Genomic DNA, 27,870 nt, shown 5'->3' on the forward strand with positions numbered 1-27,870 from the left:
GTGACCATCTTTTGAAAAAGAGCTGTGGCTCAGATTGCCCCCAATCTGTGTGGGATTTCTAGGAAATCTGAACTCAGTCTTAGGTCTCATGACCTAAGTTCAGTGTTCTTGCAAGGGGTTTTCTAGCTGTTGTAGCACAGGTGATCATCCAGTATTGCTTTATGATCAGTCAGAGAGGTAGACACCTTGCAAAAAGTGCATGTGGCAGTGCTTCACAGGGCTTCCATGGTGGCTTTGTAGGTTTTATCCTAGAGCTGCATAAAATGCAGAAGTGACCCTGAAAGATTAATAGTATCTAGTATCTCTCTCTTGTTATTTTAGTCATGAACCCACTAGACTTGAGTTTTCTTTGGGCCAATGCACCTTCAATTTATATCTGACTAGATGTGAAATGAGAGAGCTGTAAAAGGAAAAGAGGTAGAGGTGGTCAGTGATAGAGGATGATTTTCCTAGTAAAGGTGGATGGTTGTTTCTTGAAATATAGTTAGGAAAAATGTGGTTTAGTCCTAGACAAATGTGAAGATTTCAATATCCTGAAATGGATGGATAATTTTAGAAACAGAGGTTTAGATTTAGTCTTCCAGACTACCATCAGAGTAATATTTTACTCCAAAGTTTCTCTCTTGCCATTTCTCTGAGTAACATGGTAGAGCTATGAGGATTTACACTTCAATTTCTGCCCTTTATTAAGTGTTTGTCCTGTGTTCTCCCTTTCTCATTGTGTTTGTGACTGGTGGGTAGCCCTGTGTTTGGGAAGAGCGCGTTGTAGTTTTTTGATAGCTAAGATGCCCACATCTGCCCTCAATTTATATACTCCATCTTTCTTAACTAAATTCAGTGTTATGTCTCTTTACTGAATTATCATCATCTGTCTGCACCTTCCCAAAAGAACTTCAGTATTTTACCTTGGCCTCTTTTTCAGATAGTGAATTCACATTAACTTATCTGGATGCAGCCTAATTTATGATCATATTAAACAGGAATGGGAAAACTGCTGACTGTGCAGTCAGAGTTCCTAATCAATAGACTATCCCCATTTCCATGCAGATCCTTTCTACTCCTTATGGCTTATCTTGTCTCCTTCACTATTTAGTTTTAATTACGCTTTGCAACTGGCTGCTGTTGAGGCAACAGGACTGCACCATAGTAGCAACTCCAGCTACTTCTGTGAAGAGACTGCTCTTGTAACTTCAATTAGGTAATAATTCTACACCGAAATGTAGATTTTCTAAAGATACATAAACCAAAGAACTTGTTAATTTGGGTCAAACTGAACTAACGATTATGGCCAAAGTTAAAAAAACAAAACAAAACAAAAAAGGAAATTGGTTTTAGTAATGTCAAAATATCAATTTCAGTATTTTCTAAATAAAAGATTCTGATTTTTCATGTGAAGATTGCCCAGTGTTTATAGAGGATTTAGGTAATCTGAGAACAAAGCATTTTATTTAATTTGAAACAACCTTTTCTTCCTTACCTGAAAGAAAATCTGTTTCATATCAGATCAAATGGGGAGAAGAAAATACCCAAGTCTTTCTCACAGCAGTGCTCATAGCCATACCTATTTAACATGAAAAACAGTTTTCTTAATTTTCTGATTTTTGTTCCTTAGTACATTTTATAAGTCTGGGAATATATATCAAAACAAACCAGAGGACATTTTAAAACCACAGTAACCACCATTTATTCTGAAAGAATTTCAGAATCACTTTTCTGAGACTAACTCTATGCTTTCTGTGGTCAAAGGCAGTTTGCCCAATGCTGATTCTATTAAAACACACAGCACAACTAATCATTTTACCAGTGGCAACTTATTCTTCAAGACCTCCATCATAAATCAGACTGATGCAGAATTTTCTGGATAGAAAATGATCTATTAGATATTGGCCAACTTGTCTGTGGTTTCAAAGCTGTTCAATCTACTAGGAATGCTTAGCAGTTCCTGGAACCCTGCAGCAGTTTGGAAGATACAGTCTGATGTAGGCAAATATCTAAAATGAAACCTTCCCAGTCATCTCTGGATCTCTGGTCAGCCTTAGAAAAGCATAACTTTATTGCAGCTGCCCTCATATACCCCATGGGTCAGGGTGTGTCAGGGATGTGCCTAACAGAGTGAGATCTGACAGCATGAGCATGTCACTCATATTGTTTGCTCTAAAGAGGTTGTCCAAAACACTGCCAGGCTGCTGGAACAGATGTATCTCTGTGATTGGGGAGTACAGATTGTGATTGAGCATATACACCAAAGAAGAACCTGTGTGAGAGCCCATGTATGCTGGCAGAAGATCAAACTGCAGGCTGACATTATGCTTAATGCCAAGTACCTCTGAAATAAGGCAATTGCCAGCTGAAGCCCTGAGGGCTTTAGTATAATACAGAATAATTCTGCTTTTCTTTGGTTGGTTGGTTTGGGATTTCTTTGGTGGTTTTGTTTTGGTTTTGTTTTTTGCTTTATCACATAAGGTTAGACATCTGAGGTCACACATTGTCTTTAGGGACTTTCTCTGGATCTGTGAGCTAAAGGTTGTTATCGCAGAACATCCAAGGGCTAGTGGAAGGGAACATGCCATTTAAATGCTTTTCTTGGTCCCTGTATTCTGGAAAATAGGAAAAGGGTCTGTCATCTTTTCATGGGTTACATCTGGCTTTAAGATAGATGCTAGGAGTCAGCTATTGCCATGTATCCTATTTAGGGTAAATGGCATCCATTTGTCTTGATTTCTATGTTCCAATTGACTATAAAATTAACAGGAGACATTTGTGTCGGTACATTTGTTTCTCTATGAATGGATTCCAGTATTTCCCAAGCAATCCATGTACTTACCTAACTTGCACACTATTGGCTTAGAAATAGCTTCCAAATTCAAGCCCCTACAGCCACTTCTGAAGAGAATCAGAGATGTTTTTCAGGTGTAAGTGTGGTGGTAGAGAGAGCTCTCAAACACTTTCACAAACATGTCTTTGAATATTCCGGTAAAATGGACAGTCAGCCTGTTATCACCACATCCATGCAAAATTATAATGGTCAAGGTGAGATGGGAACCTAACAAGTAGATGATCACTTAGTATTTGCGTTGCCTTGCATGTACCATAGGGTAAGTTTTCAAACCTCCTTGGCCACTGCAGTTAGGACACAGGACTTCTAGGGTGTTTTTCAGGCTAAAATAATATAAGCCTTTTGACTGCTATTTATTTGTCCAGCAACACATCACCTTTACCCTTTTATTCCTTCTTTGGATAGAAGAATATCTTGGTTCTCTTTTGTGCGCTTTCCTTTGCTATGGTCAGAGTTTCAACTCCTGTAGTCAGATCTGTCATCAATCAGTCTTGATGGTAGACATAGAGGATATAAGGAATGTCCTCATCTGATAAGCTGCAAAGCTTACAAACTTGGTAAGGACAATGCTTCCAAAGACAAAATAAAAACTGCCTTTCTACCCAGGAGGGAAGTGCAATGGAAAAGACTTAAGTTCTGTTCACAGCAATTAAGCCTCTGTGAAACACATACTGCCCCATGTCTCCTGTTTTGTATGTCATTTTCCTGCTGTGAGAAACTAGCAGTGTTGATGAAACAAGGACTCCTCATAATACTTTGCTTCCCTTGGAGATAACAATGTTTGGAAAAAACAGGAGGATTTCTCAGGAACTCTCCATCTGGGAATATATAGAAGATGAATTATACAGTGCAAGTGAACACTTTATGGATAAATTTGTGCCATATGTATAAAATCAGGCTTTAGATGTGGTAGATGTGGCTCTAAAATATTTAGTCTATGGAATTAGTAAAAGGAGAATGGGAAAAATACCAGTCAGTAGTTCCTTTGTTACCAAGTAGTGGCTCATTCTCCCTGATTTGGAAAGCAAAACTCATCAGTGTTATTTATGACCTTTGATGTGTCCATGGAGTTACATCCCCCAGGGGTTCTGTTTATGCTGAGGTCTCCATGTGGGAGATCTGCTGGTAACAACTCTTATAGTTAAACCTACTCTGGTTTGATAGGAGATAATGGGGCATAAATATGAATGAGTTAACATACTTTTGGGTTTTTTTAGATTTGCAAAAAGTCTTTAACAAACTTCCATATGTGAAAATATTCAGGAAGAAATTACACAACCCTGGCGTTAAAGGCTGAGTTCTCTGGTGGATCAGATTCTAGGAATAGAGGCACAGATTCCCACCTAATGAAAATCAAAGGAGTAAATCACTTTATTTTCAATGGAAGTATGATCATTTAAACCTTGTTATATACTGAATAGCATTGATTTTTTTTTTTTTATAAAAGTTAGAAACCATACATACAGGCTGTTCTAGAGATGATTTTAAGATTACTACAGAAGAAAAAAGTTAGTGACTGAAGAATCAAAAAAAAAAAAAAATATGCTTCCTTTGGGCAATGAAAAAAACAAAATGGAAAAATGAAAGGTATAAAAGAACCCAAAAAGGTATTTTAAAATGCAAGCATTTAAACCCCCCAGATTTTTACATTTCTGAAAGTAAAAAATTAGTTTTTGTGTGTAATTTATTTGTATTTTTTTCTAGAATGAGAGTTTTTGTAAATTCTTTATTAGTTTCAACAACATTTTTATCAGTTAAAGCATTTTTCGTTCTTATCCTAAAATTAAAAAAACTACTTACTCTGTTGGATACACATCGTAACAGTAAAAGCAAAGTTGATCTAAGAAAGATAATCTACCTGGGTGAGATCATTTGAATTTTCATAGAAAATATTTTTAATTGATTGCACTGGCTCAAGACAAAGGTTTAATGCTGTAGACAGCTAAAGGATTATTTGCGTTATCAGTCAAAAACCAAGTTCTGAGAATGTTTAGAATGCTACAAAAATGTTGATGGAACTTATTGAAATCAATGACTCACTTTCCCTCTAAAGGATTAGAGGTTTGGATTTTTTTTTCCCCATTCCCATTTCTTTATTTTCCCCATGTCTATTTAAAAGTTATGTTAGTGATAGAAGAGCTTAAGAAATGAGAAAGAAAACTGTACTGGGTCAAGTCTGCTCCCTTACATAAATTGTCTCTTAGAAGGTAACTTAAGAGAAAAGTTCTACTCTTAAGAAATTTTCTTTTACTTTCAGTTCAAACACTTTCAGATTCATCCCACTTCATTCTTATATGTCTTTTCACAAACTAGTTTTCTCATTTCTCTGTTCATAATAGACTTTCTTTTGATGATTTTTTTTAGTTTGGTTTTCAACAGCACCTGTGTTTGAAAATGAATAGTGAGAACATTAGGACCTCCTGCCAAGACATATGAAGACATTAATGCTGCCAGTCACCTCTGCATTCTAAGATCTTAATTTTCTCTTTCTTACCTCAGAACTGAAAAGCCCAATATCATTCTGCAGCTGACTACCTACTGAATTTCTTTCCTTGTGAATTCTCTCTCACAGCATCCCAATTTATCCCAAGAACTGGTATGACTGGTCCTATATCTTAAGTGTGTGACCTCCGCTTTGTAGTATAAGCTTTAGTGTCACTTCTATTAACTCAGAAGGGCTCTGTTCCTCTTGGCTGATATCTGCAGCCTCTTCAGCATTACCAGTATGTCTACTTGGATGTAATCTACAGATTTCATTGTGTGGTTGACGTTTTATACTGAGATCAGCAAAGAAAATAGCAAAGACGATTGATTCTGGAACTCATCTCAGGTACTTTCTTAGGAGTTCTACCCTGTTAGTTTTTCTGTGGGAAAACCACTGGTTTTCCTTACATCCATATCTCCAGTGGTTACTGTGGTAGCTCCAATGGCACAGTCCAATACAGGTTTGGAATTCACCATAATATTCATCCTGATAAACTAAATGGTGAGTTCTACATTATCATGTTTGCTTGACTTGATCTTCCACTCATTCAACTAGATGGCATCAGCTCTCCAAAATATTTGGAGAGCTTTGGTAGACCTGATTAACCTACTATTTCTTGAGGATTTTTATTTTGCAAATATAGATAATATTGTGGGGAACATAAGGACCAGAATATGGTGTAGTTGACATATTGGCAGGTCTGAATGTGACAAGCAATGACTGTTTGTCATCTGTGTGAATGATTCACCAAGGAGCTAAAGAATGAAGTGGGAGTATCAGGCAGAAGAAGATTCCAGTGCACTAACTAGTTCCTGAAAGAGGCTTGCATCCTGAGAATATGGGCACCTTGAGTGTGACCTTTTATTCAGAAGACTGTTAATAGCTACAGAAGCAGGATATCAGGCTATGGTCTCTACATGAGAGAGAGGAAGGAGGAGAGAAAAAAAAATCCTTGTTCGATGTGATTCTTTGTTGGGTTTTTTTATTCCACTCTTCACAATTTTTTTTTTCCACAGTTAATCAATGATTTGCTACATGGCATCATATTGAATGCTTTACTGAAATCCAGATAAATTAGATATACTCCATTTCCTTCATCTAGAAAATCACTTATCAAATAGAGCTATTAGATTAGTCTAACATGATTTGGTAAAGTTTTGCATTTTATCTCATTTTCCAATCACTTCCATGTCCTTAATTCTTTCCTTTCAAATTTGTTCTAAAACATCACGTATGGCTAAGGTCAGACTAAATAGTCTGACTGGGTGGCCTTTAGTTCTTCTCATGTAAAGCTATTACACTTTCTGTTCTCTAATACAAGAAGTAACATGCCCCATTGGATAGCTGTATTTAAAAACTCCTGGCTTGTTTTTTACAGTTTTGGGATAGAGATCATCTTCCTCTACTTCTGACCCCACAAGTTCATTAAAAATATGGACATTGGGGTTTTTTTGAGCTGTGGAGATCTACATTTTCATAGACACATTCCTGTTAGTCGATTCAATCTGCTGCCTTGGATCATCATCTACCTCACTACAAAGTGACTCCTCTTGACTCTACGATCTCTTTTTGTTTATAGTACTTAAGAATCTCTGGCTTTTAAATCTATTTCATTTTCTTTGGAACATCCTTTGATCCTAAGTTTTGGCAACTTTACTTATGTATTTATTTATTTTTCTAATTCTGAAAGCCACTGCTTTCTTTGCTGAGCAAGTCTGGGGTTTTAACCTCCCGATATAATCCATAATAGCATAGATAATTACGTAGTCAGTTTATGAGGTCTCCCCTTGTATATTTTTAACCTTGCAGATGCAAATTAAAAAAAAATTATTATTTTAATACTTTACCTTATAGAATTTCCGAGTGTTGTTCCTGGCTGAATCCAGCCCCTCATACTGATTACACAATCTGATTTCCTTCACGTGATCAGATTTTGTTCTTTTGAAATCAAGAATCTGATTTACAGGCTTATTTTCAGTTGCCCTTGTGTTAATTTGAGTCAAATCATGATCACTCAATCAAAAAATGTGAACTACAATTAACTGTTCTATGATGTTTTTATTACTTGTCCAAAGCAAAGCTAAAATAGCATTATTTTTTGTTTGTTTCATATGGAAAAAATCTTCAATGAATATTCGAGGAAGCTGATATCTACCCATACTCATATTATGATGTTCAGTTATAACATGAATTAAAGAAGGCGTTCTACCAGTGTGTAAAATAATGGCATGGAGAATTAAAAATAAGGCAAGGAAATATTCAAAACTCAATTGCACAGGTTCTCCAGAGTAAAGTAAGATCGAAGAAACTATCTTGGAAGAAGCAGGAATCAAACTACATGAAAAATTAATCTTAGTTACTAAGACACAAACCAGCAGTTAAGTGATGGATGTAACTAGGCCAGCGTGCTACCTTCCCTTTGCCGAAGTGTAATTTCACAACTGATTTCTTGCATGTTTTTCTGATTCATACAGCTGTGACTGCTCCTTGGTTATGATTAAATGTATTTTTCAGCATGTATCCAGGTCTCAATTTTCAAACCATTTTATTGTTCATGTGAAAGATTGATGTTAAGAAGAGTGGCAATTTATATTCCCATTCTCTTTGGTGAGCCTCTGTTGCAGCTCACCCCAAGTCAATGAATTATTTTTTTAAAAAAAGCACTGCTGCCCTTTGAGAGATTATGAAATTGTTCTATCCTGCTGTCATCTTTAAATAAAGAGCCTAGGTGATACCCAAACAAGACACTACAGCAAGTCTCTTCAAAAAGTGGTTTCACTAAAGTTTCCCAAATCAGATTTTTAATTTGACAGCTTATCAGGTCTTTCTGTCAGATAATGCTCTGTAATAATACCTCTCTAAGTCTGCAGGAAGATTTTTTTTTTCCTTTATTTTTCATCTTGGATATCCTGTCGAAATACAAAGGCTCATCCCTTCTTAGGCTTGATAGATCCTGTAATTAAATTCAGATCTTGATAAAATATGTGGCACAGTTGTCATTACTTGATCACAGAAGGTATAACACCTTTCAGTTAAATACAGCAAGGCGGCATAATAGAAGGAGAAAGAAAATGTTAAATGAATGGTGATTCAGAAAAAGGTATTCTAAAATACTGGAAGAGACAGATATCTGCTCTTTCTGTGTCTTGTAGCAGAGGATGGGCACCTGCTTACCATAATTAGGCACAGAGTGATATGGAAGTGGAATATCTGAAGGAGACCACAAGCTGTAGGGATTCAAGTTAGAGAAAGAAAGTGGAAATGAAAACAGATCTCAGAATGAAGCATGGCAAATCCATGCTGGTCCTTTTTGCCTCTTCAGGAAGGCCATTATCTATTGGTAATCCCCAAAACTCAGATCACAAAAGATGAAATATTGCCAATACTTTGAGATTCTTTTACGAACTTTTATTTGTCTTGGCATAGGTTTTCTGTGTCACCTGCAGTATCACAACTTATCCAATGTAGTAGGATAAGTTAGAAGTGGAGGATTAACATGTTGGTTAAGAAGAGAACAATTAAATAAAATTCTTTACCAAGGAATTTTAGCTACTTAGTTTCCTTAACAATATAATGCTGGTATCTCTGACAGGATCAGTGACTTAAAAGATACTTTTCATTCTCCTTTTCTCTCCCTGTGGCAGGACCATGTTGTCAACACAAAGCTTTGAACACCAGATTCCTTTATTTCTCTTTCCTTTCAGCCTCCAGTGGGTTCATAACTATCTCATTACACAGGACTTTATATATAACATGTCACTCACTAAGTCAAACGTGTTACTCAATCCCCTCAGTAAAATGACTTTTGTGTAACACTTAAGCTGGTGTGTTTGTGATGGTGCCCCTTACTTGATGTGCATATACGTGTTTGCTCTAAGGCTGATATTAAAGCTCCCAGTGGCTGGTAGAGCATGCAAAATCAGAGTATGGCAGTGTCCGTGTGCTCCTTCTGCAATGCAGTTTGTTTCCATTAGCTTCTGGGGCAACCCTGAAGTCAGTCTGAAATGGGAGCCTTTCTCAGGTCAGAACAAATCAATGCAGCGTTGAGCCTTCCAACCAGACAATCTATCATATGGAAAACAAAATTAATTTCTCTGCAGTGCTATTGTGTTTTAGGTGCTCTTGGAAGATGAGGTTTTTTTTTTTTATTTGGGGCACATTTTTGCATGTGTTCCCAATATATTTTACTGGTGTCGTGAGGTGTGACAGCAGAATAGTACTTTATGTCTTCAGGATAAGAACTTCCATTAAACTAACTAATTCAGAAACAGTCACTATAATTCATACTGCAGGAGGGAAAACAGCATCCTGCTCTGTCCTAGATATATTTTTCAGAGACCAAACTTCATTAAGCAGGTATCCAGAAGGACACAAATCATTGCTGTCTGGAACATGTGAGTATGTGCATTCTTTAGACTCTGTGTTTCCCCTTTGTACCATGTGAATGCAGGAGAGCAGCTGTGCAACAGTTTCTTCATCCTGTGATATGATTAGCTTTCTTCTAACCAACCCCTGTTGGTTAAAAAAAAAGAAGAAAACATCTTGCAACTGCAGCATCCACACTGTCAAAATAACTTTGTCTTTAATACTTTGGGTTTGAGATTAATGGTACTTTGTTCGCAACCAATTCTACAGGACTGTTGTATTGTATCATGCATTTAAAATTAAGTTCAGAGTATTCAAGAAGTGTTTGAAGAGCTACCTTGACCCTAGCAAAGTATAGTTAAGCCAGAGGATCTTTTTTTTTTCAGTCTATCCTACCTCTCAGAAAAAAAAAAAAAAACAACAAACCCAACTTTGTATGATTTATATAACCTAGAACCCTTATTAGCTTCACAAGAGTCAGATTTTGTAGTACACATCATTTCAAATAAATTTGAAGCAGAAATTGAGTATCAGTGAATCAGAAGCATGAAACATTTTGTAAAGGGCATCCTGATTTCAACCCTTTACATGCAGAAGTTAGCTGAATTAAAGGCAGTGAAATTATGCTTTTACAAATTAGTTTAATTGAGATGTGAATGGTTTATTTTCCTCAGTGGACTATTTATAAGGAGTTAAGTGTTTTTTTCTGTTGCAGCACCAGGTTTAGTGGACATTAAAAATTGAATTAAACACAATATTATCACAGTTAAGTATATCTAAAGACAGTTTTGATATTCCTGTTTTACAGAACTGATGGGCATTAATAGAGCACTAGTTTAAAATTTTAAAATTATGGTTGCACAATAGGGAGATAAGAATAAATATGCCCTTTTCAAAAGAACAAATTATGCTAAAAATGTAACTATAGCTGGGTATAGGGCTAAATCTTGAAAGTATGCTCTCCTTTTCAGAGTGTGGCAATTGCCTTATGGTGATTTTCAGCCAAAGGATTCTTGAGCATCTCACTTTAGGGCACTAGTCCTGTAGTTCTCTCCCATGCAAATTTATATGTGTTTTTGTCTGAACTGAAATACATGCTCCAACTCATGACAGTGCTATGGCTGCACTGTCAAACTCCAGAAGGCTGTGGTAGGATATGGTACACGTGAAGGATTTGGACAGAGAAGTTTCAGGCTCAGTTTCAGGGTTCCTCCTCCCCTTTTTAATTTCTCTGGTGCTCATAGGTATCCTGTGTGTAAAAATCATCCTTTAAGAGCCAAATCACAAACCACAGAGAAGCAGTACTGCAGTGTGCAGTGTAGCAATGACTTTAGGGAGCCTGCAAATCACAGCCACATCTCTCATTGTCAGTCCAAAAGCTGATGGATACTCTTCATAGAAGTGATGAGCAGTGAATATAGTTAATTTTTCGTTAGTCAGCTTGAGCTAATAAGCTCAATATTGCGTACAACTGATGGTGCTCAGCAAGGAACATTCACTGGCCAGAAACACATGCACTGGGGTTCTCTACTGGGCTCAAAAATACCTAACACTTTTATAAGTGGCACTGAAGTCTGCATAAAGTCATTGCTGATGATGTGTGACTGTTATAAAGACAAGAAAAGTGATAAATAATAGAGAGAGAGCAGGGCAAATGCAATGTGCTGATGTGATTGGTTGGGAAGCCAAGAAGGTTTGAAGAAAGTTGTAGGTGTCTAAGACGAAGGAGGAAAGGTTATGGCAAGGTAGACAATGTCCTGGGAAAGTATCATTCCAGGAAGACAGTTGTGGGGGTCTCATCTTCCAGGTTGCTCTGTATGAAATATTATGCGATGCTGTGTCAAAGGAATTAATGGAAATCACTCTGTGGGCACAAAAGGCTAAAAGGTTAAGAAATGGGGAGGATTTTATTGCCCTTTACAGCACTTGGAAACCAACTCTGGAACATGTATCAAACTCTGTACCTGAGGCCTGTGGTTCTGTAGAAAGAAACAAATTGGTGCATGTGTAACAAGATCCCCAAAGAGGCACTATCTCAAGTGATTTATAGTGTCAAAAAGGAAAAACTATGCAGTGACTTGATTACAGTTTAAGTGCTTTTAGGAGGATAAAACAATATATGCTTACAGTGCTCTTTAGGTGTTCCTAGAAAGCTGTAACCAAAACTAAGCAATACATGGAAAATATAGAGCACATAATTTCAGCAGTGAGCCTTGGAATTCACTGCTGACAGATTTTCCTCTGTGGTGTGTCATCACATTAGGAGAAGATATTTTCCTGGAAGTCCTGTTTGAGCCTGTTACAGGTTATGAATTAACCAAAGAATAGTTTTATGGCTGAATACAGGATCTAGTGGGTCAATAGTCATATCCTGTGGTGTGCAGATCAGATTACAGCTACATCTTTATTAGGAATGCATTATCAATATAAGAATAATGCTCTGGTAGGAATGTGTTCATAATGCAGATATAACTATAACTTTCCAGGAATTAACCAAGTTAGACCAGAAAAAATAATGTTTCCAGGTATAATTTCTATATCCAGAAACATTACTGTGCTAAACAGCAGCTACACAATGCCTTAAGCATATCGGTCCTATTGCATTAAACTGAGAATGTACCTGCAAAAGAGCAAAAAGAAGAATACTGAAAATATTAATCATAATATATCATTTCTCTTCATCTTTCTCAGCTTCATATATTTATGCATCCATAAGTCCTTGTAGCTAGGAAAATGATTCTTAGTTAGCTACTCACATATCCATTCTATCTGATGGCTCCCAGTTTGTTACATGTAATTTTTCCAGTAGCTGACTTTACTTACAGAGCATTCTAAGGAGTAAGCTTGTGTACAGCTTTTCCAGCTGAGCTGGAGAGATGAGCCATGTTGCAAGAGCGTGTCAAAATAATCTGCTGCCTGTAGACTTCCCTTATCTCTCATAGCTCTATGGATATGAGTACCATGGGTGTTCTGTGCAGAAAACAAAATGGGATGTTGCTCCTATCTTTGTCAGAATCGTGTTTTAGCCTTGTACTTTACTGATGGTAACAATCCGTCCTGGCAGTTAGACATATATTAGTGCTAATTGAATATACCTCAGCCATGAAAATGTGTTTGTAAGTTTAGTGTTCTACTTTAGAAGCAGTGGCAAATCCGTGCACGTATTAACAAAAGCAGGGATGGTAGGCAGTTTCGTTTTCCCATCTAATCTATTGAGTCCGTGCCAGTACTTTCACGGGTGAGGATGGACAGTAGATTGAGGGACTGAGGTAGTCCTTCTGCTTGAAGTTCTGAATTTTTATCCTGAAATATGCTTATTAAGCTGGAATGTGTTAATATTTTATTAGTAAGTCATCTGCATGTCTTAGCTGTTAGCATATTATCTGCTTAAAATTAGATGCTTATTTAATACTTCACCTTTCCCAGTACCATCATTTAGAAATAAAAATAATTTAAATAGCATATTACATTATATTTTAATAATGCATTAGAACTTCGTGTTAGAGAAGTTACAAGAGTTCATAAAGCTGGAAAGATGATAATATCCTTATTTAATTTCAACATAGTGGGTTTCAGTATGTTTTTAAAAGGTCAAGTGGTTTCCTGAGAAAAAAGTAGATGTGTAAATTGTGCTAGCAGAGCTATTTTCTTTCAAAAGTTGTTCTTTTTCCCATTTAACATTTCACAAGTGTTTCAAAGTAGAAGTCAAGTCTACTTTTTGGATATTGCATCAGCAAATGGATTGTTGCAAAGTAAAATGAAAAATTAAATATATTGACAGTTGACTAGCGATTACATATTTCCTTGCAAATTCATATATGCTTAAATGGTTCAATATTGATTGTTTTTTTCATTTGGGTGTTTCAACTCAGATTTACTCTGAAAATCAGGCCAATAAATCTAGACCTACATGCAAGTTAGCTGCCAGTTTTGCACTGCCCATCCAAAATGTGCCTTGTTAACTTTAAAACAGGGCAGCTCCTCATATGAAAGTCTACTCTGGAAAAGAGCTTAATGAATTGGAATATCTTGATTTAGCTGGTGTAGGTCAGATCCATATGTGTTAGGTCTGGCACTGGAGTTGGTGGCTTTCTCTTCCAGTTGCTCAAGGCTACCTTGACACCATCTGTCACCTGAAAATATCCAAGAAGAGACCTGTAGCTTCAAAGACATTTTCAGGTCATGATTTAGTAAGGCACTCAAGAATTGCTTCTGTGGTCAGTGTGCCTTTAAGGACTTTTGTGGAATAGGATGCACTGAAATGGACTTTACGTGGGAGTGGTTTGTGACAACACTGACAGCCTTTCCCCCACCTATTCCCCCTTTACTCAGCAGTGGGTCTTTCTCCCAGTTTTAGAGAATACAAGGAGTCATGAAGCATAGATTTCAGGAGAGTGATAAATGTGTTAGTGTAACTTTATTTTCCCTTCTTTGAGGTCTTCCTAAATCATACCAGAAGGGAACTATAGAGGAGTTTTGAACATAGAAATCCAGAGCATTTGAGCAATGCAGTTTTCAATTCTCTTTAAAATCATAATTTCAAAACAAAATTAAATATTTCATAACATTACTCAGTATTCTAAGTTATACTGCACAAAAAAATGAGGTAAAAGATTGTAGTGGTTTTGTGTAGTTAAATGACACTTCCTTTTCCCCAGGAGGAACAGGATATTCCATACCACGTTATATCAGCCCAGATATATAAACAGATGGAAGGAAGAGAATTCTCTCTCTTCTCTTCCGGGCACTGAGTGAAGTGGTTTTCGGGTCAGTTCCTTTGGGGGGAAGAAAGGCATCGGTTGTGTGGGAAGTATCTTTATTTTTAGTTCTTCTTTGTATGCATATTGCTTATAATTTTTTTTTTCTATCTTGGTGTAAATATAAAGAATTTTGTTTAGCAGCCCTGGAGTAGTTTCGTTTTGTTTTCCTTTTTCCCTTCCTCCCGCCTTCCCCTTCTCCCTGGGGAACTGGGCGCAGACTCCGTAGATACCTGGTGTTCAGCCAAAGTAAACAACCACAAACATAATGACAAGGGGAAAATAGTTAGCTATTTGGAAATGCTTTGCAGATTTAAAAAAATGAGCTGCATTTCATAAAACGTTATAGTGTAATGTTACATAACGCAGATAAATTTAAAGGGGAAATATTAGTGAAACTTTTTTTTTTTTTAAATTTATAAATAGGGAATCAGTTTATTTCAACTTCTAAGAGAAAAAAATTAAATCACTGCTGGGAGTCTACCCATGGCCATTATGCCATTGCATGGTGCACTGCTTATTATAGTTCTTCAGTCCTAAAGCTCTCCTCTGCTTTTATCTCAGTGAGCATCTGTTTCTAATATTTACAGTTTCTGTTTCTATGTCTTGCCAAAAGCATTAAAAAAACCCTATATGTACAAGTTTAAACCTTTCCATTTGGAATAGATTATTCTTTTATAGTAAAATGTCTGCAAGGCTTAAATACACAAATTGAAATGCCACTTTTAGACAGAATTGAATGTCTGGAGCTCACTTTGGCCAAGGGCTACTTCTTTTTTGGCTGCACTGCTGACATAGAACAGATTTTTATCTCTTAAATGCCATTTTCTATCTGTATGGGCGCATTTAGTTTCTTCTGCTTGGCAAAGGCTTGTCCAAATAATGACCTCAGTTTTGTTTCCATTGGCTTGTGTGTAATCATGCTTGTCCCTAGGAGAATGAGCTGACACAGCCTGGGCAGATGCAGTGAGTGTCACCAAGTACCTGTATGGTCCAGGACTTTAGCACACAGTGAGGGTTAACTCCAGCATTTGTGAAAGAACATGAAACTCAACATTTTTAAAATTTACAGTTGCAGTCAAGTTAGTTTGTGTGCTGTTGATGAGGGTTGATGCTGACTGCTTTGGATTTCTTACCTTTTTTATGAATCTGGTCATGTAATGAGCATGACATTATCTTCACTGCACCTGCATTGCCTTTGAACAGTCTGCTAGAGTTGCCCAATTGCAGTAGCTTTGATGATCACAACTGAAGGCCAATACTCTGTTTTCTCTTGTCAACCACAAAAGCAAGAGCAGAATTTAACCCCAGAAGATTTTTTAAATCGTTTCAGATAACTTTTCATGTTGCAAAATGTCCACAAATGACATAAGGGAAAATTAGCTAGATTGTCCCAAAGCCTTTCACTGACTGCAATAAAATGCAGTGATATGAGCAATGACCTTTTGACAGTTTGTCCTATTCCGACATCAGAACTTACAGGGTGATTAAACTTAATTGGGAGGCTTACCACACAGTTAATAAGACCTTTCTTACTGATGACTTCTACCTGAATACTAGATACTCATGGCATTACAGCCCAACAGGAATTTAAAATGACAGCTGAGCACAGTGCTTCCCATTTGCCATTGTTCATTTATATAATGTATTATTTCTGTCAAGAGAACATTCTATATAGCACTTCTTTGCTAACATGAAATGAAGATCATCCAGATTGCTACCTGAGCAAAAGTCAGTAGAACCCATTGCTATCTCAGATCTATCTAATTTTAGACGCAATAGGGTTGAAATATCATCCATTTTCCAGCTGTTGAAAATCTATTGAATAAGAAACTTATTATAGACAATTTCTGGTTAAATTTCTATAGGAAAAATAACCTTAAATGCTGTGACATTATGATTTAGAAACAGTTCAGAGTCCTTTTACCTTGGAGATCTGCAAAATGTCACTCTTGGAGTGATGTGGGGCATGGTACTGTACTTATAACAATTCATTTTTTATACTTTAATCTTCCTCTGTAATGATTTCTATCAATTTTCTTGCCTATTTTAGCAGCAGTCATACAATATTAGCTCCTTAAATACTGCACAGGCAGTACACAAAGGATCTTTTTAAAACTCCTGGTAACAAAATATGACCTTTAATTTATCAGAGAAGTCTTATGTTTTTTTATCTGCTTCTTGTTGCTTTTCATCTTCTCTTGCTTGTTTTTGATACAAAACACCAATTTCTCAAAGTAAGTGATCCATCACTGCACAAACTCAGGCAGGTACTGCATTATAGTGAGGAAGTAAGAACCAGGAAGAGCATATTCTTCATTTAATTACTCATTAATCCAGTGCAAAATAATAAAAAACAAAACAGGGCAGAAAACAGTTGATTTGAAGTGATGGTTCAGCTCTCTCTGAGAGGTTAATGAGTTCTCAGTTTTATCCTGTAGAAAGTTGTAAAACTGTGACTTAGTTTGTTTAGATGCAAGCATGAAACAAGGAGCTTACAGGTGAATATAGGATGTTTTGGTACAGTCTGTAGGATAAGTGGAATGGGAATCAACTTACACATTCATCTTTCAACAAATGTGATAATTATATTATTCTGTAAAGCAACCTGAGTTTTGCTTTGTTTTTAGCAGTTTTATAAGCCACCAGTGAGAGATTTTACTTTGCTGTGAAGACTGCTATCAGTTGTTCTGGGAGAAAATAGTGTCTTTGGATGCTTAAAATTCATTATAAGGAATTTGGGAGTTCCTGTAGGGTGAAAAGGGTCATATTACATTATGGTCATTTAATATAAACTTGCCAGGCTTGACGACTTCAAAGTTTGGAGAAGTTATACCTCATGGTGGTTTCTCTCTTTATAGGTTAAATTTTCTCAAAAAGGTAAGCCATTGAAGAGCTGCGCTCTTACTTATTTGCTACAGGTTCTTTCTGTAACTTGAGAGTTTCTTTGCACTTTTATCTCCTCGCCAAGCTGATGGTAAGGTTTGTTCAAAGTGTTCATATGCTGCAACTGTGTGTGTACCTTCCCTCTGAACACTGGAGGAGGCCCAAATCAGCCTTCTGGATATGTAACTCCCTGTACAATAGTCTCCGAGGCTCACCACTCTATGCCCCTCTATCTCTCCCAACACCTCATCTACACATTGTAACAAGCAGAGCTGACAACTTCTAGCAACAGAAAAAGTCACGTGGCTTCATCTGATCCATCTAGAGCTCATTCCTGGATCAAACACCACATAGACAAATCTGTAAGCACTCAGCAAAAATATAGGTCAAAGCAGTGTCCCCCACAAACGCAGTGATTTCCTGAGGTTAACCTGGACTACTTCTCTTCTAGCCCATGCAGCCAGTCTCAAGCACACTATTACATGTGTGCACAGTAATAGTAATAGATGATTCAAAACTTTGGTATGGGCCATTACTGAGATTATTCTTGCCTGGCCATATGAGATGATACGTGGACTGTTTGCCCCTGTGTCACAGAGCTGCTGTGGCTCCCTCTACTGCCATGCAGGTGACACTTCAGTCAGAGTACATCCCTAACTACATCTGGAGGAATGATATGGGTCTCTGTCTTCCTCTTGCAGATATATTCAGAATTTCTGATATTCAGAAATAGCAGTGTCAAGATCATGATGAACAAAACTAGGGAGAGAGGGTAGTTTATAAATGGAGATAGACCTGGGTTTCATCATTTTGTTATTTATTTCCCTAACAGATCACTGGGACTACCCATGTGAATTTGTATTCTGCTAAAGGGTTTATTTCAAAGAAAATATTCTCTAGTCTAGGTTGTTCTTCACAGACTCTCAGTTTTCAACCTTCTTACTTATTCTCTTTCAAGGATGCTGCTATTTCACATCAATAACTGACACCTTTATTTCAGAGCACAAAATAGAATTACACTCCAGCCCTGACAATATAATAAATCAGCAGGGATAAAATACATATTAGTGAAGTTCACATAGTTGGTTTGTCCCAGCTGACCTATAGATATAAAGGTATGATTAAAGTTTTTTTTTTTTGACTGTTTCTTCTCAATCGTGACACAAGATTTAGCTGTGACTCAAAGATTTGACCTTTGCTTCTCCTCTCTGCCTACCTTGATTCTTTAGAATTATTGTTATTCCCTTGAAGACTTTCTGCCCGTACAAAATTAACAGTCTGTTGTGACAAAATATTATCTATTTGGCAAAAGAATGAAACCAGCTAGAATTCAATCAGGTTGGACAATGTCATGGTGCACATCCTGAGTGAATCATTTCTACACAGCTTTTTTAATCAAAGAAATCTTAGCCATATAACCAAGAGTAATGCTGGATAGTCACATAGCTGTCTACAATTAAGGTTTAGGCATATAGGTTGTTTTATATGAATTATGGTTGAAAGGATCCCTGCCAGGGCACTTAATCTTTCAGATGGGTAACAGAAATAAAATCTCAAAGCCACAGGTTTATTTAGAGTATGAAAAAATTTATTAACCTTCCTGGAATTGTGTTTACCGAAGAAGTTACTCGTGGTTCACCATATTGGTAAAAAACAAACATAAATAAAGAAAGGTAGAAAAACGTGCACTGAATACTCCTGAGAAAAACAAACTGTGGTATTTATGATTTCTCTACTGGGGATGAGAGTATAAGATGAAGGAAATGCACACAGTTTTACTGAATTCAGTGGGGCTATCCAGATTCATTGAAACTGAGTGTATGACCCAAACCAACTGTTTGAGAAGCAGCAATTATTGAAAAGATGCTTGTTTTTCAGGATGTATTAATAGGATATTTGTTACTTTTAATGTTGTTTCCATGATTTTCAATGCTACATATAAATTTTTTTTAATGTAGTTGTAAAGTTACTTATGTGTCTACTACTTTCATCATTACTAAACCTGTGTGTTCTCCTTGAAACTAAATCTGGATAAGTTCCACACCATTTCCCCCTAGCCCTTCCATTTTTATTATACACTAGAAGAATTTAAGCTAATGTAATAGTGTCAAATTGATATGCAGTTTTCCTCTGACGAGGAATGGGCTAATGTAATCAGCAATTATTTTTTGTGTGACCTTTACAAATCAAATTGTTATTTCCTTGCTTTTCATTTAAATTTTGCTCCCAGTGGTGAAAGGCTGCTGCAGTTAGTATAAAACATAATTTATTGATAGAATCACATTATAATAGGGTGCAATATTCTCAAAAAACATACATACTGTATGTTTTAATGAAATAATTCAAAGAAATGTATAAGCTGGCCAAGACTAAATTTATGCTGTTAATTCACAGAGGAGTTTCCACGATTACCATAGAGATGTTCTGGAGCAGCTGCCAAGTAGTAACAGTGGAGGCAGGAATAAACCCTGTCTAGGATAAATCCCGTGTTAGTGATGGAATTACAGTAGAGGGGTGAAAGAGCATTAAGGATCCAGCCTGGTGACTGCAGGGAGTTCCTCTACCAAATACACCTGATTTACACCTGCTGGTTGAATAACAACGTAGTTTAATGCCTTCCCAATATACACTGTTGTGAACAGTGTTTCACTTTGACATAACTGTTCTTCTGAGTTCTAGAGAGCATTTGTTCAGGAAAGGCATCCAGTGAGTAACAGTGTGTAAATGATGAGTGTGTTGATGAGTGAATGATGACGTCTATCCATGGGACTTTTTTCCATTATGTTAGTGGATTCCTTATTCCCACAAACCTCCTCTGAACAACTTAGCCTTTTTCTTATAAATGCAATAGAAGAATCTCACCCACTCCACCAATTTTAATTTTTTTAAATATAGATTACCAAAAAAAAAAAAAGAAAAGTACCCAACCGCAACCAAATCTTATGATTCATTTGGTTTAGGTTAAGGAAACCTTTTGGAAATAGGACATTCTCTCACTTAGTGACTCAGCTGATAATACCTCAATAAAAATTGTAGAAACATCTTATTGAAAAGCTAAATGTGTTAAAAGTAACTGACTGTCAGAGAAAATAAGTTATTACCTCATTGATTTAGGTGTACATATATATGTACATATTTTAATTGAAGATACAAATCCAGAACAGAAACATGGAGAATCATACCATTTATTTTTGTTCCTGTGTTGGTCATATGACATTTCTTATGCTTTTACTTGTACTTCTCAAATTTCCACTTAGTAACAAAAAGTTTTTTGTAAGAGAAGGAGCCCAGGATGAAGGAAAGTAATTTGAAAGATCACAACAGGGAAAAAAATATTAAACTTTCTGTATTCTCACATCATCACAGTAGTTGTGTTCTGAAGTGTTTTATTCTAAATTTTCAGTTTCTTGGAGAAATAGGAAAGGAAAAGTTTCAGTAAAATATTGCTTTACAAAAAATGTTTCTGAAAGTTGGGAATAGAGCAAAATGTACATATTTTATATGTGCATACACACACACACACACACACACATATGACCATGCACTTTTTAATACTGACAGACATATAGAAGTTCACATAGCACATTCAGCCAAAGAAGTTGTGGAACCATCTTCTGCGGTTGTCCAAAGAAGTTGTGGATGCTCCAGCATTGGAAGGGTTCAAGGTCAGATTGAATGGGCTTTGAGCAGCCTGATCTAGTGAAAGATGTCTTTACCTATGGCAGGGGGATTGGACTAGATGGTCTTCAAATATCCCTTCCAACCCAAACCATTTTATGATTCTGTACTGGAAAATGAATAGGAAAAAGCCATCCTCTCAAAAGAAAATAGGTCCGCTTCTGGCACAGCAAATTATGTCCACGCTAAACCAAATGAGGGATGCATGAAACATGGCAAATAGCAGTTCATGTCACTGCAGAATAAGAATCTGCATAAAACCACCATAGTTTTTGGCACAGAAGGTGTTTCTTTTGCAATTTTGGGGGGCTATTATACTGCAAACCTGTTATGACTTGTAATTGTCTGTCAAACTAGAACATTGATCTCCTGAATTTCTATAATATTTTCATTTGATAATTAGCAGTAGGATCCTTCTAGATCAAGAACACATCTTTCTGAACATTATGTGGGCTTACTGCATCATGTGCTTATATTTCCACTGCAGATACAGGACTTGATTCATTGGTTGATTTGGTGGGTTTTGAAGTCAAAGACAATAATAATAAGATTGACTTTGGATTTGGACATGAATTATTAATGACTGTTTTTTACTCATCTGGCTCTTCTTACCTCTCAGATTCTTTACTAATATGAACCAATACAATGAAAGAAAAAGGTATTGTTGGTCTAAAACTCTACTGCCACCAAAAGCCTATACATTGAAGGAAGTCTTTTGATTTGCCATTCTCCTAAGTAGAAGATATGATTTTCTGAGGGATCACACCTACATCAAATGAAAAAAACTATAATTAGAAATAAATATTTAAATTGTTTTGCTAATTATTCCTCATCTGCTATTTCTCTGACCGTACCAGCATTATTTTATCTCAGTGTTTTAGTTAAAGAAATCAAAGATCTATGCACAGACTGAAAATAGATATGGTTTGCAAATATGACAAGTTTGCCCTTTGCATTGCCGAGTTCTGGTTAGTTCTTAATTTATGAAACCTCACTGCAGATGGCTTCTTGCTAAATTTTCAAGCACATCCATGTTTCAGAACCAGGCTACCTTTCAGAAGTCACTTTTGTCAAAGCCTTGGTGTTCCTTCAAGACACTGTGAATGAGTCCTAAGAGAACGTACAAACTGTGAATACCCTGCTCTGTTCTGTACCATATATTTGAATCTCCGGTTTTTATTTAAATGAAGCAAAGAAGTATGTATTTTTTTTTCTGCTTAGGAATAAGTACAGCAGGACTATTACTAGACAGCAGAAGTAAGTGTGCCTTAGATGGTGATTAACAGTTTTGTTCTTCTTCTTCTTTAAATGACTAACCTGGAGTGAGAGGTTGGATGTCTTTTGAAAACTTAAACCTGTTTCACCTGAACATGTTTAACTAGTTAATAAGAAACATCAAAAAAGACAAAACCCTGAGGTCAACTATCATTTTTTTGTAAAGCCATTCGATGATGTTTAAATTTGTTTTTTTGGGTCTGTCTATAACATAAGTTTAATAACCTAGCTCAAATGCAGATTTCTAATTTTCAATTAACATAGGAATAATTTTGTTTGCTAAAATAAAATAAATGAATGAATGAAAAGTCTGAACCATGAAATGTTCTAGGTAGCACTTTTTAAAATTCCAAATTTCAAAAAATCATGTGGCAACTGTATAGCTCAAGATTTAAGTATTAACTTTTAACCTTTGACCTTACAGATTTTAACCAATGAAATGTCTCTTTAAACTTTAAAGGAAACAATGATAACGAGCGCCTGGCGATTGCTAGACAGCGAATTCCATATCGACTTGGTCGAGTAGTTGATGAATGGCTACTCGACAAAGGTAAAAAACATTGATTAAAACTTCAAATAAAAAAATAATTTGAACATAACCAAGTAGTACTTCATTGTAACACTAATAAACATAAAAAATAAATTTCAGTAAAACTAAATTAAAACAAATTTTAAAAAGTAAAATATAGAGTAATATTTGCATACCTTGTATAATAATTTCTATACATTTCTAGAAGTACCAGCTGTTTAATAATCTTACCCTGTTAACTTAAGGTTAAAGGGACTGTTAAATATAATCCACTAACTCAATCTATGAAGGTACTCATAGCAAACATTAACCAAAAATTATAAATCATTCATAGATTATATTACATGTTCCAGCATCTAAATTATTAACTAAAAATATGTGTAGTTATGATATCTTCATTATGGTCCTGAAAAAAAATTTGTTTAAACTGTAGGTATCTTAAATAGTGGGCAATATGAATTGCCAATCAAAATGAAGTCCCTTTAACGTTTGCAACTTTCTAAGGGGATTTTGGAACAAACACTAATTAAAACAGAACTTAAAGTTGTGTGCATGCTTTTTGTGAGCAGAAACCAATCTGCTAAAGTGACTATTCTATTTACTAAGAGTGGTACTGTTGCTGAGGATTTCTCTGTTTAATGGAAATGTGCCATGATTTCTCCATCGGTATGTGTATCATTTCTGAAGCCGCTTTTACATCTAAAATCTTTTATTTTAATTGATAGCCTTGCTGAAAGCCAATCAGACATCTATTTTTGAATCTGCCTCTGAGATACTCAGTGCGAACCATGTGTTTCTTTTCAGTGTGTATGTTGAAGGAAAATAAACATTTAAATATGAAAAGGAAACAAAAATGTAAATATTCACTTATATAGAGATGTGACAGATTACTGCATAAATTCCTTAAAATTTACTTGACCTAATGACTCGTTGGCATATATATAAACTTTGTCTGTGTGTATATACATATTTGTATATGTCTATACATACATAAACTCACATGTACATAAAGCTATAGGCTCTATGCTGCATTGCGTGGGAAAAAAAAACCAAACAAAAACTTTTAAATGTTGGCAGACTTGAAGAAAAAGTTATCTTAAGGAATTAGAAACCTGGCATTCTTGAGACGCACCAAAAGGTTAACACTGCTTTCAGGGAGAGGGGTATCACACGTAGTGCTAAACACGTTTGCAAGTATATTTGATTGGCCTTTTAGCAAAAAACATGTAAATCCCAAAAAGTTGTAAACTAATAAATACAAAAATGCCTTCAAAATTTATGCATTTCATGGACACCTCATTAAAAAGCAATGAATTATGAGTCAAATCCTTTTCTTATAGTTTATTGCTCTCATTTTTCACCCCATGACAATCTGTTATCACTCGTGTAGAGTATAGTGTTCACAGTCAACATATTTGCATGTATATAATATTATCTTCACAGGGCGTCAGCTCACAATCTTCAATAGCCAAGCAACCATAAAAATTGGAGGCAAGGAACGTGGCCACCCTTTCCAAGGCCAGCTCTCTGGTCTTTACTACAATGGCTTGAAAGTTCTGAATATGGCAGCAGAAAACGATGCCAACATCGTGATAGAAGGAAATGTGAGACTTGTTGGTGAAGTGCCTTCCTCTATGACAACCGAGTCCACAGCCACAGCGATGCAGTCTGAGATGTCCACGTCAGTCATGGAAACAACCACCACTTTGGCCACGAGCACTGCTAGAAGAGGAAAGGCCCCGACAAAAGAACCGATTGGTCAGGTTAGTCCCCTTCCTCACCTTTTGAGAATATGTTCCCATCTTTGGGAGTGTGGCTTCCTATATCACTTTCACGCTGCAGATGAAATTGTTCCTGTTGAAGAAATGCATGAATTACAATTAAAAGTTCTGCACCATACATGGCTCATGGATGTGATGTTGATCAGCATTTAGAGGGAAAGTAAAGACTTTGCTGTTCTTCTAAATTAGGCAAACTTACCAGTTCAGATTGTTCTTGTGCTGAGTTTTATTGCCCTGTCATCCATCTTCATAGTGCTGCATATTTTTAAATATTCTTTCTTCCTCTGATGGCTTACATCGATTACTTTCAGTGTAGGAATGCAGGATGTCTGGAATTAGAGATAATGAAATGGAGTGATGACTTTATCCATGAGATAGAGAAAAGAGACCCAGTTTTAAGAGAGAACAGGAAGGAGGTGTGAAGACAAAAAGTTGTAAGAGGCTGGAAAAGAGGGAATTAGCACTTTCTCTAAGTCCCATGATTGATCATCTTCTCTGGCAGAATTCCTCATAAGAAGCAGTGGCAGCAGAGGGAATTAAGAGCACTGTGCACCAGGCTTCAAGTCAGAGGCTGTTCTTTACTGCTTGTTGAGGTCATTTGCATCTCATGAATTTAGTGATATATTTAGTTGCTTTCAGATTTTGTCAGGATCTCTGTATAATATGTGGGGGAATTTAATTATTGGGAAAAGGAGGGGGAAAAACAGGTGAGTGAATTAAGTACCTTCATCTTGGGGATACCCTAAGTAAAAGCATTCAGACGTTGTGCTTTAAAAACCTAAAACTTATCAAGGCATTTCTGTGGTGGAGAATACTTTTTTTACATTTATTCTGTCTTCAAAAGAAAAAAAAAACAAAAAACAACCCACAAAAAAAGTCCACAAAAAAACCTAAACCAACATAAAACAAAAGGTACAATTCTAAAAGCTTTTCTTAGGTTCATTTGGTTCACATGCTTGCTTGTGTGCCCACTGTGCCATCAAGCCATGACAGCTACACTCCTGAGATCCAGAAGTAGGACAAGGAACACAGAAAGCATCATGAGCAGGAGCATGATGTGATGAATGAGGTTAATTTTCTCAAGAATGGAGGAGAACATGCTGATTAGACTCATAGGCTGAGGTCAAGTTGCTTGTTTTCTGCATAAAAACTCAAACCACAGACTGAATTTGATCAGGGCGTCAAACTTGACACTTCAGCTTTTCTGTCTGTAGTATCTTTTTGTGCTTTATACCATAGACCAAAAACTACAGTTAAATAAAAGTAAAAATTTTTATTTAAAAAAGTGAAGCAGTACATTTAAGTTAAAAGGGAGCTTTTAAAAAAAAATCACTTTGACTTGCAGGTTGCAGCTTTTTTAATGATTACTGTAATAAGCTGCAGTGTTTTTATTAAATAGGCAATAAATTTTCTTTGTTACTAATTCTGTTTTAAATAGTATATCCCACTGTATTATCCAACTAGTTTGATCTCAGTATTTCGTAGCAGAAAGATCTAAGACTTCATCAAATTTACCAAGAGGAAGATCTGCATGTAAAAGTGCAAGACACCCTCGCAGTGTGGAAGAGTTTGGGCTAAATTAATGTTACTAAATTAAAATTAAACTAAGTTAAACCATTCTATCAGTTCATAGCACACTTTTGGGCTCTGCCACTCTCTCAGGTAAATTCCAGGCAAAATTTGTCAGGTAGAATGTCACAGAGACCATTCCCAGTTGGCACCTTGCACGATTTGTAGGCAGTGGGAGTTTACTGGTATAGTTGCTTTGCCATTTGGCCTCAATTTCTGGGAATATTCCCCAGTATGATTTGCACACTATTTGCATGTTTGGCACTAAGATTTTTCTTTTTGAGGTGTTCCGATGGCTTATTTTTGGAAGAAAATTTTCTTAAGCTAACAACTATGGTGAGGTGTAAATTTTTCTGAAGAGGGGAAACAGACAGTTAGGCAAAATGATCTTCTGAAGATGTATTGTTTCTGGACTGTGGTACCTAAAATAAGATGAGGCCCTTATCGACTCTATCAGAGCATCTGCTCAGTTTTTTAGAGCACCTTGCTGCCACTGGAGTTGAGTGACCTCAATGCAGCTGTGCCATTTGCTCCTCCCTTTCTGGCTGTAGCAGCTATACCAAGATACCATGAGCATTTACTCTTTGATATTCCACCATCAGGAGCTTCCAGCAGGCTCCAGGAGCATCCAGAGGTGCGCAGCAACTCACCAAAACACGTTCTGAAGGTGAAGGTTTTGATCAGCCTTTCTCACCTGTTAGCCTGGCTGGCACAAGTCCCTCATGTAGCCCATGGGGATACTCTGTATCTGTGAGCCTGAAATCAACATTTCTGAGGAAAGCATTTGATAGTAACATCACTACAGCCCATGGCATCCCGAGTATATAACTGAGCCCTTCTTGACTTCAGCTATGCCTCCATGTCCTGCCTGGTAGAATCTCTGTTGTCAGTACGACTATACAAATAATTAGTCAGGGACTGTACTGGAACACAGTTTGCAGTCAGGCCTATGATTTGATTAAGGAGATTGATAACATCCCAAAGTCAGAGCTGAATTTTGTCTACAAAACTATTCATGCTACAAAGACCTAGGAAGCTCCTAAATCAAATTAAGGACATAACTTTTTCTCTTCATTAATGCCTGTTTTCTTATTCTACCTGCATGTAATAATTTCTGAGCTAGTGACCCATAGGACTCCCACGAGTCTGTCCTGCAGGGTGCTGAGTAATGACTTTCCATCTTGGTGTCACTGGAGATAAAGGCACTTAACATCTCATGAAAAATCTACTTCTAATTTCTTCATTCCCTTTCATTTTTGTCCTTTACTTTTCCCCCCCCTATTTTTACTTATATATAACCTCTCCAAGAGTGTCAACTACATTGACATACTGTAACCTCTGCAGGAGTGCCAAATACATTGACATACTGTAGTGCACAAGAAGAAAAGTTACATTTCTAGCATTAATTAGGTTACTGAAGAAAATATGAGGCTGAACAGCAATTGCTAATGAAAAAACCTTACATTACTGCAAACCAGTGCAGGTTTGAAATAGAATATAAGCATATGATCTAATCAGTTGGAGATTGTTTGCTCCATTTGCTGAGGTATTGAATTCACTTAATATTACAATAGTTAAAGCAGATCATTGAAGTCTTTATTTATAGGAAATGTTCTTTTAAAAAACCTACAATGTGTAATTGACAGAGTGCATGCTTCTTCACAGATATCTAATAATTGCAATATATGATACAAGATATACATGGGACT

General features: G+C 36.4%; 1 protein-coding gene across 35 annotated transcripts in view; it reads left to right on the top strand.

Annotated features, from left to right (window-relative positions):
• The window catches only part of NRXN1 (neurexin 1), a 711,718-nt gene that overhangs the window by 589,371 nt on the left and 94,477 nt on the right, over positions 1 to 27,870 (top strand). For 12 of the 35 annotated variants that reach the window (XM_032683766.1, XM_032683739.1, XM_032683744.1 and 9 more), the window contains 2 exons: positions 22,743 to 22,832; positions 24,255 to 24,574. In XM_032683766.1, coding sequence (XP_032539657.1) covers positions 22,743 to 22,832; positions 24,255 to 24,574 — 410 coding nt within the window. Of the gene's footprint in view, positions 1 to 22,228; positions 22,265 to 22,742; positions 22,833 to 24,254; positions 24,575 to 27,870 lie in introns of all 35 variants that reach the window. The other 23 variants (XM_032683768.1, XM_032683767.1, XM_032683750.1 and 20 more) reach the window with 2 other exon arrangements.

This window comes from Chiroxiphia lanceolata, chromosome 3, assembly GCF_009829145.1.
Source record: "Chiroxiphia lanceolata isolate bChiLan1 chromosome 3, bChiLan1.pri, whole genome shotgun sequence".
Taxonomy (NCBI): Eukaryota; Metazoa; Chordata; class Aves; order Passeriformes; family Pipridae; genus Chiroxiphia; species Chiroxiphia lanceolata.